The 9,792-nt window shown below is 52.5% G+C and overlaps 1 protein-coding gene across 1 annotated transcript; it reads left to right on the plus strand.

Annotated features, from left to right (window-relative positions):
• Window positions 1–4,461: 4,461 nt before the first annotated feature.
• Window positions 4,462–8,863, plus strand: Ptgir (prostaglandin I2 receptor). Its single transcript, XM_028779536.1, has 2 exons — window positions 4,462–5,626; window positions 6,656–8,863. The coding sequence occupies exons 1-2, from the start codon at window positions 4,787–4,789 to the stop codon at window positions 7,052–7,054; spliced, it is 1,239 nt and encodes a 412-aa protein (XP_028635369.1). The 5' UTR covers window positions 4,462–4,786; the 3' UTR covers window positions 7,055–8,863.
• The last annotated feature ends 929 nt before the right edge of the window (window positions 8,864–9,792 follow it).

Here is a 9,792-nt window from a genome sequence, read left to right on the forward strand (position 1 = left end):
GCTGGTTTGGGGGAGGCTGCTGGTTTGGGGGAAGCTGTTGGAAAAGCTCTGAGGACTGCTTGGCAGGAGGGAAGTCAAGAGATGGGGGGTGTGTGTGACAGAAATTAGGAAGAGGCAGAAACCTGAAGTGGGGGCAGGGAGACAAGGCTAGTCCTAGGTCACCAGACACCAGAAGCACTTGATTAATTAATCTCATTACCTTCACAACCCCCAGTGACACTGTCTCTGGTCACCCCAGCTCTCTCCTGTCACCTCCAGCTCTGAGGTCAGCTTCCGGAACCAGAATTTAACTGGGGTCAGACACAGGCTGAGAGGTGGAGGCAGAGTGTGTGTACGCCTAAGGAAGTGCCCCTCCCGGTCTCTACCCCAGCGCGCTGGCTGTCCATTCTCATGGAATAAGTTCCCTTTCTCCTGCTCTTCACTCCACGTTCCCTGGAACAGTGCTGGCCTGGCTCTGGAGACCTGGGAGAAAAGAAAAAGCCCAAAGCCCAAAGGAACCAGTTAGCCTGGAAGGGTCTAGAAACTTCTGGAAGCAGTGCTAGGGCAGAGTGAGACAAGACAGGCCTGAGAGCAGGCACGAGCAGTGGGTAGCACATTTGGAACACATGGGTGGTGTGAGGCACAAACATGGTCCCAGGAAGGAAGGGACCAAGGCATAGGGCAAGTGGGGTCTGCAGCAGGAACTGACCCAGCTGCGACTCCCTTACTCAGGTTCTGCACACCACATGGCAGTATACACTGGATGTCTTCTGAGCCCCTCTACATCCCTCCGGCCTTACTACACAATGATTGTTAGGTTTGTTGAATGAATAATAGCTCCAACAGCTACCCGAGAGAGGATGAAGAGTCTCTTATTTTTACACAGTATCCCATGCATGCACATTTGTTGAAGAGCACCAAGGCTTCACAGTGAACGGTAAGAGATGGGGCTGGGAAGATGGCTCTTCTTGTAAAGGCACCTGCCACCAAGTCTGAGGACCTGAGTTCAACTCCCCAGAACTCACTCACATGGTGGAAGAAAGGAATCAATAGCCACAAGCTGTCCTCTGACCTCGGTATGCCTTGGCACATGAGCAAAATATACATAAACTCAATGAATAAGATATAAAATTATTGGACCGGGCAGTGGTGGTGCACACCTTTAATCCCAGCACTTGGGAGGCAGAGGCAGGCGGATTTCTGAGTTTGAGGCCAGCCTGGTCTACAGAGTGAGTTCCAGGACAGCCAGGACTACACAGAGAAACTCTGTCTCGAAAAACCAAAAAAAAAAAGATACAAAATTATTATGAGCTATGACATGTTGACACATGTCTGCAAAGATACCTATGAACTGGAAGTACAAATGTCCTCATACACTTCACAAACATGTGCCTATCTGTGGGTAACACGCAGTAGCAAAAATGTATGTATCTGTGGAGGAGGGATGGCTCAGCAGACAAGAGCACTTGTTCTAGCAGAGGACCTGGGTTTGATTCCAGGCACTCACATGGTCTATAATTCCACTTCCAGGAGATCCAGCATATACTTCTGACCTCCTTGGGCACCAGGCATGCATGTGGTGCACAGACATACATGCAAACACAAAAGCACTTATACATATAAAATGAATAGATTTTTTTTTTACAAATTACATATCTGTATACCTGGCTATACCTTTACACACCTATCTAGCCATGTCTACGCATACCGCGACCTGTGACTCTATCCCCACGTCACAGAAAACAGCCAGCTAAAGACCTGGCCAATGAACAGCTAATGAAGATACCCATAGAAGCTGTGAAGTCCTCCCCCCCCCCCCCGCAGACTCACACCCAAACTTGTAATCTCCCATTCGAAGTTTCCAGTTCCCATCATCTTTTCTCTGCTCCCTGTCTCCCTCACCTCTTGGAGCTGTGTCTCTGGGTAAGCCCCCATTCTCTGTTGTGTCTGGCCTGTCCTTCCTCTTCTGAAGAGCCCTGGGGTCCCTTGGGGAGGCTGAGTCCTGTTGTCTGTGGTGGGTAGAAAGCAACTTGCTGACTCACCCTCACGGGGCAGTGCTTTGTTCCGAGAAACCACGTGAGCGGTGCAAATTGCCCACCCCTCACACGAAGGCACCAGACAAGGGGGCACATAGAACCATGGTGTAGAACCCAGGGTCACTTTGTCCCCTCCTCAGGAGAGAGCTATGGCCGGTGTTTCCCTCCCTGCTTCTGTTTGGTCTCTGACCTTTGGAGAGAGAGTCTTCTGCAGCCCAGGCTGACCTGGGACTCACTGTGTAGTTGAGGATGTCCTTGAACTTCTGACCCTCTTAACTATACTTCCAGAGTGCACAGCTCCACACCCCATGCTATCTCTTCTAACCTAGGAGCAGAGGCTGGCATCAACAGGGTAAAGACTCTGAGAGGTGTAAGAGGGGAAACCGAAGCCTCGAAGAATGTGAGGTCTTGTCTGAGGTCCCTGAGCATAAGAGCCAGGGACTTCCCCAATAGTAAATGATGGTGATGGGGACAGGAAGTCAGCAGGAGAAAGCTCCGGGAAGCAGAGGTCCCACCTCCTCCTCGAAACTCCCCCCTGATGCCGAGACAGGACGCCAAGCCTGCCAGGCATCATCCTTCATTAATATGATATGACTTCCTGAGTTCCCTCTGGTCTGCCTGGGAACCAGAGCTCATGACAGGGACCACATGGCCTGCAGGCCTGCCCCTCACAGCCTCCTACCTCTACCCCTCACCGCATCAGGCTCCTCACTCCCCAAAGAAGGGCTGGGTGGACTTTTGGGGATCCCTCAGGCAGCTGGAACTGGGGATCCATCCTGTCGGAAACCAGGAATACCATCTGGGTGGCAGCTGGGCACGGGTGATAGGAAGATGTGGTCACTATGGGGGTGGAGACAGAGAGGGCAAGGCAGCAGCTGCCTGCAGTCCAGCCCTGCAACAGGAACTCCCCTGCCCCTGAACATGAAACATCTCTGTACTGGCCTTTCCCCTGCTACAAGGCAGGTGGGACGCTAGATACACTCAGACACATACCTAGGACCCATATCATAAAGGAGGGGACTTGGGTAATCCACCCCTTGCCCAGGACCATAATGCATCAGAAAGGTGGTCACATTGGTACAGAAACGAAAGTCAAATGGATGTGTCTCTTCACTAAAACAGTTTCCCTGAAAAACAAGGCTGTCACGGCCGAGTGTGTAGGCGGGGCACAGAATTTTAATGCTAGCATATTGGGGACTGAGGTAAGAGACTTGCTGAGAGTTTAAGGCCAGCCTGGGCCACAAGAGATCCCGTCTGAAAAACAGCGCAGCAGCAGCAGCAAGATAAGATTTTTTAAAAGCCACACAGGGTGACTGGGGTCTCTAAGGTCCCCTCTGACCCTCAAGCAGGAACTGTGGAGTCAGTGAAGGTCCCATCACCTCTGTACTGACAGCTGTGCTGAGACTGGTCAGAGGGAGGACAGATGGAGTCTTGTGTGTGGGATGAAGCCTTGCCTGTGGGAGCAGGGCTGGAGCCTGAGATGGCTATCCATCGCCAAGTGTTTCTATCAGAGGTCAGTGTCCTGAGCGCTTGGCCTGAGGCCTGGAAGTGGTGGATCACCAAAGCACTGTGAACTGCAGACCGTGGATGGACTGTGCGTCCCGACACAGGATTCTGAGATCTTAAGCTAGGAGCTCGGGGATGAAGTCTGGCTAGGTGGCCTCCTTCCTCAACTCCTGGAAGGAGTGAATTGTGTCCAGGGACCTGGGCTCTCAGTGGTGTCTGGAAAACACTACATCATGGAGGAATTTCCTGGTCATTTCTCAATCCCAGGGCCAGAGCCTAACCCCAGGGCCTGAAGCCCAGAATAGCTCTCAGAGGCTGTTCACACACAGCTCAGGCTTTGGCTAAGCTGGAGAACCATTTAGCACTAGGACCTGTCGGGCTTTCTTGTCTTGGGGTGGTGGGGCAGGAGTGGAGGAAGGGGATTCTGAACCTGGGTGACATGAATAGGGACTTAGATATGAATGGGTTTGGAGAGAGAGAGAGAACCTGGGTGACATGAATAGGGACTTAGATATGAATGGGTTTGGAGAGAGAGAGAGAGAGAGAGAGAGAGAGAGAGACAGAGAGACAGAGAGACAGAGAGACAGAGAGACAGACAGAGAGAGAGAGAGAGAGAGAGAGAGAGAGAGAGAGAGAGAGACAGACCGACACAGAAATGAGATGCTGGGGCGGTGTGTGTGTGTGTGTGTGTGTGTGTGTGTGTGTGTGTGTGTGTGTAAAACAGCAGAGACGGTGGTGGTGGCAGCGGGTGACCATGCTGGGAACTGTATGAGGAGGGGGTAGGAGGAGAGACAGAGACAAGAGATGGATGCTCAGAGTAGGGGATGGGGTATAAGCCAGGGAAAGCAGGCAGGGAGCCCAAGGGGACCTCTGGAGACCAGCACAGGGGGAGGAGGGCGGGGCAGAGAGGAAATGAAAAAAGCCGGGGCGAGGAGGCAAGATGAGGAGGGCGGGACCTAGGAGGGAGAAGCTGACAGAGACCTACACAGACCCGCAGACGGACAGGAGAGACTGAGGGACGGACTTCAGAAGGCAGAGGTGCTGGAGGGTCCAGAAAGCAGAAATGTAAAGGAGGTGGCAGAGAAGTGTAGAGGAAGGGACAGGGGTGAGGGAACAGGGGACACTGAGTCACAAAGAGACAAGGACCTGACGGAGGAGGAAAGAAACAGGATAGGGACAGACAGTGGAGAAGACGGAAACAAAAGACAGAAACACATGTACACGGGGACCGGGGAATTGACTGGCGGACCCCAGCTGCTGTGAGGATGATGGCCAGCGGCGGACATCCTGGTGCCCCCCCTTCTGTCACCCCCGGGAGCCCTCTCGTTGCAGGTGGCAGAGAGTGGCACGGCATGGCAGGTTCCTGCTGGAACATCACCTACGTTCAAGACTCGGTAGGACCGGTCACCAGCACCCTGATGTTCGTGGCTGGTGTGGTGGGCAACGGGCTGGCACTGGGCATCCTGGGTGCCCGACGGAGGTCACACCCATCGGCCTTTGCGGTGTTGGTCACTGGGCTGGCGGTGACGGATCTGCTCGGCACGTGCTTCTTGAGCCCTGCAGTGTTCGTGGCCTACGCTCGGAACAGCTCTTTGCTGGGCCTGGCCCATGGTGGGACGATGCTGTGTGACACTTTCGCCTTTGCCATGACTTTCTTCGGCCTGGCCTCCACACTCATCCTCTTTGCCATGGCTGTGGAGAGATGCCTGGCACTCAGTCACCCCTACCTGTACGCCCAGCTGGACGGGCCCCGCTGTGCCCGCGTGGCCTTGCCTGCCATCTACACTTTCTGCTGCGTCTTCTGCTCACTGCCCCTGCTGGGCCTGGGCGAGCATCAGCAGTATTGTCCGGGGAGCTGGTGCTTCATCCGCATGCGTTCCACCCAACCTGGTGGCTGTGCCTTCTCCCTGGCCTATGCCAGTCTCATGGCCCTGCTGGTGACCTCCATCTTCTTCTGCAACGGCTCTGTCACTCTCAGCCTCTGTCACATGTACCGCCAACAGAGACGCCACCCTGGCTCCTTTGCACGAGAGGATGAAGTTTACCACCTGATTCTGCTGGCCCTCATGACAGTCACCATGGCAGTATGCTCCCTGCCTCTCACAGTGAGTGTCCCTTGGAGCTGGGGTGCAGGGGGAGGAGGGAAAGGCAGCATCCATCTCTGTTCTCCACCTGCTGTGTCTATTTGGCAGATGTGGAGGCTCAAAAAGGGTCAGATAGTGACTTTTTGTACCATGTACTCCTGAGTACAGGAAAAAGTCTCTCCACTTTGTTTTGTTCCACTAGACAAACCTCAGCCCTTAGTTGTCCCCTGTCAACACCTCTCAGCCGGCTCCCCAGTCAAACACACTGTTGTGATGATAACTCTGACACAACCCTTAATTGCTTCCAAATGCCTCTTCAGATGAATTCCAAATTGACCTTACATAATCATTTCAGAAGCACTGGGCAGGAAATGACACTGAGGTCCCATCCTGTCACCCTCTTTATAGAAAGACGATAGAGCATGTTGCCCGAGATCACACAGGCTGAGTCTCCATCCTGGCTCTCTCATCCTGGAGCCTGGCTGTATAACCATGAGCACCCCACCCACTCCGCCAGCCTGGGCCCTCCTTTGTCCCCCACACCCTGTCAGCCACACAGGGACCTTGTGCTGTCCCCTCCCACTATAGCAGCCAGTGTGGCTAGCCACACATTACACTGGGTCCTGGAATAGGGTTTGGGATGGATTTGGGGGTGCTGAAGCCTGAGGATTAACAATGTCTGACAAACTCATCTCCAAGGCTGGCTCCACATGAGGCTTTGGGAACCTGAGAGGGGCTCAGGCATCTGTGTGGGCTGGGGTGGGGGCAGGGAGTCGCCTCAGCTGCAGACGGTGGGTCTGGTAGGTGAGCATGCACCGCCCCACCCTGTCTTTCCTCTGCCCACTGTTTGCTGTCTCCTGGGGCTTTCCTGTCCTCTGCTCCCCGGATGCTGGCACACGTTAGCAACTCGGCATCTTTCTTCATCTTATCTCATTTCCTTCCCCCTCCGACTGCATAAGTCCTCATCCCTGTGGGTAAGCAGTGGGAGGTGGGGTATACGGATGGGGGAGGACCACCCATGATGCATCTGTCACCTGCCCTGCCCCTCAGATCAGAGGCTTCACACAGGCCATCGCCCCGGACAGCAGAGAGATGGGGGACCTCTACGCCTTCCGCTTCAATGCCTTCAACCCCATCCTGAACCCCTGGGTCTTCATCCTTTTCCGAAAGGCTGTCTTCCACCGCCTCAAGTTCTGGTTGTGTTGCCTGTGTGCCCGTTCAGTCCATGGAGACTTGCAGACGCCCCTTTCCCGGCCCTCAGCAGGGAGAAGAGACCCACCCGTTCCCACTTCTCTCCAGGCTAAGGAAGGGAACTGGGTGCCCCTGTCATTCTGGGGCACGGGACAGGTGGCACCATTGACTGCTGTGCCACCTGTGTCTGGTGGTGACAGTTGTTCTGTGGGAATGCCATCCAAGACGGAGGCCATGGTTGCCTGCTCTCTCTGCTGACACCTAAGCTGGTCCTGCATGCCATCCTAAGCCCAGTGTCACAGGACCTGAAACCAGAAGATCAGGGACTCAGCAGATGATAGCGGAAACCCCATATTTGATCCCCAAAGTCTAGGAGTGTCTGCTGCTGCTTCTCTTCCTTTGGTATGGTGGCTAGAGGCTTTGGGAAGAGGGTGAGGGATGCCGAAGGTTCTGTGGCTCTCAAGGATTCTCTCAAAATAACCAGGGCTTGGGCGGCTGCTCTGGTCCCTGGACTCCTCCATCCATCTCACTGTCTAAATATTTAAGGAGCAGAAAAATTCCCAGCAGCTTCTGTGGACTCCAGTCTGCTGGGGTTAGAGTGTCTGCTCTCCTCTTCCACTGAGGGGGCCCCTGGCTGCCCACCACAGGTCCCCAGGGAACACAAGGAATTCCAGTAACTTCTCTCAGAAATGTTTCTGCCTCCCCCCTTTCCCATCCCCTATCTGACTTGGGGATCCTGAACCCCGAAAGGAAGTGAGAAGAAGAATTGCACTTCAGGTGACATTACTGGACACAACACGTGTCTGGCACAGAAATGGCCACAGCTATCTTGGGGAATTGTGCTGTGTGAACTTTGGAGGAGGGCACAGGGACAAGGCGGAGGTCCCAAAGGACTTCACAGGAATGCTTCATAGGATACACGTCTCAAGCCTGCATGTCCCAAGCCTGTCCCCCCATCTTGGAACAAATGACTGCCTCCTTTCAGAACTGGACCCCAACTCACCATCTTCGGAACCTCCACAAAACTTTCCCTCATTCATTCAACAAACTCCCCAGGGGACCCTGAAGTCAGCAGGCATTCACTCTTCCTCCCTCGGATCGGGGCCACAGAAAAGTCCCAGGCCTCTGAGCAAAGACTCCTGGGTGCTTGGAAATGAGCTGACTGGCATGAGGGGAAGTGAGTCAGCTGGAGGGAGGGCTGGGCCAGGCAAGGGCAAGCCATTGCTCCTACTGCTGTTTCGCCTGGTTCCTGTTTCTCAGCCACTCTGGTCATTTGTCCTCTCACTCCATCTGCTTGGTTGCTTATTAACAAAGCCTTTCCAGAGAAAGTGGAATCAAGGCCCAGAGAGGGCAAACCCGCAGCCTGGGTTACACAGCAGAAATGGCGAGTAGGTCTGTATCTTACACTTTCTCATGGCCTCTCTGTGGTTCGGTTTCTTCATCTCTAATCTGACAAGGGTACTTTGAGGATTAAAGGACTCTCTCCCAAAAGAACAACCTAGCAAAGGACCTGGAAGGAAGCCACAGTAGGTGTTACTGTTACTGCTGTTGCTGTCCATATTGTTAGCTGGGCAAACATCAACTAGAAAACAAGGCAGGGATTTCTTCTGACTTTTTTTCTCCCGAGTAAGTGTATTTCAGATCACTCTTAGAAAGAGCAAAGAGTATTGGGAGAGGAGAAAACAGGCTGAGGTAAGCCAGGTATGGAGATGTGTGCCTGCAACACAGCGCTGTGCTCAGGCAGGAGGGTCAGAGTTTAAGGTCATCCTTAGCTACTACATAGAGAGTTCAAGGTCAGCCTGGGGTATTTGAGACTCTCAAAACCAAATGACAACAGATAAAATCACAAAACAACTCAGTCTGAGTTGACCAGTCCTCAGGTACTGAAAGGTACCATCTGGTGCCAGTTGCTGACAGTATAAATGGTCCAAATACCATTGAATAGATAATTTGCTGTGAATGATAAATGGTTAAAATGGTAATTTTTATTTACGGGTATTTTTACCATAATTTAAAAAATGTAATACTGAAAAAAAATAATGAAGACTTCTAGAAACTTCCGTGTTATTTTGTTTTAAATTATTTTATGTGTATGGGTTTTTGCTTTATTTTATGTGTGGAGTTTTGGCTGTGTGCCTGGTGTGTGTGTGTGTGTGTGTGTGTGTGTGTGTGTGTGTATGTATGGACAACTTTGCATGTCCAGAAGCGAGCACCGAATCTCTTGGGGCTGGAGCTGTAAGTGCTTTGGGACGTGCAGTTTTATGTGGGTACTCGGATCTGGGCCTCACGATTGTATTGTACTGTCACTGCCTTTTCTACTGAACCATCACCACAGACCACCTGTAAAATTTTCAGACAGTGTCTCATGTAGACCAGGCTGGGCTGAGACTTACTGTATAGCAGATGAAAACCTTGAATTCCTGAGTTTTCCTCTTCTACCTCTCTAGGTTGGGATTGTAGGTGTTGACCACAGTGCCCAGCTTCATGTCAGTCCCAGTGTATTAGATGAGGTTATTAATGAAAAGTCGGCTGGGCGTGGTGGCTTACACCTGTATTCTCAGTGCTGGAGAGGCTGAGGCAGGACTGAGTATTTGAGGCTAACCTAGACTACACAGGAAAGCAGAGGAGCAAAGTGAGGTGGTGCCTGCCTGTTCTCTCAGGACTTTGGAGGAGGGAGAGTCAGAGGTTAGGAGAGGTTTGAGATGACCCTCAGCCACAGAAAGTTTAAGGCCTGCTCTGGCTTTAAAATGTGTGTGGTTCAGAGGCTGGAGAGATGGCTCAGTGGTTAAGAGCACTGACTGCTCTTCCAGAGGTTCTGAGTTCAATTCCCAGCAACTACATGGTGGCTCACAGCCATCTAGAGTGAAATCTTGGGCCCTCTTCTGGCATGCAGGCGTACATGCAGATACCCATACATTAAATAAAAACTTTTTTTTAAAAAAATGGTGGTTCAGCTGGGCAGTGGTGGCACATGCCTTTAATACCAGCACTGAGGC

This window comes from Grammomys surdaster, unplaced genomic scaffold, assembly GCF_004785775.1.
Source record: "Grammomys surdaster isolate TR1022 unplaced genomic scaffold, NIH_TR_1.0 354, whole genome shotgun sequence".
Lineage (NCBI taxonomy): Eukaryota > Metazoa > Chordata > Mammalia > Rodentia > Muridae > Grammomys > Grammomys surdaster.

Coding starts and splice junctions, on each gene's coding strand:
- Ptgir (XM_028779536.1), top strand. CDS start 4,787: ATGATGGCCAGCGGCGGACATCCTGGTGCCCCCCCTTCTGTCACCCCC. Junction 5,627..6,655: donor TATGCTCCCTGCCTCTCACA/GTGAGTGTCCCT, acceptor CCTGCCCCTCAG/ATCAGAGGCTTCACACAGGC.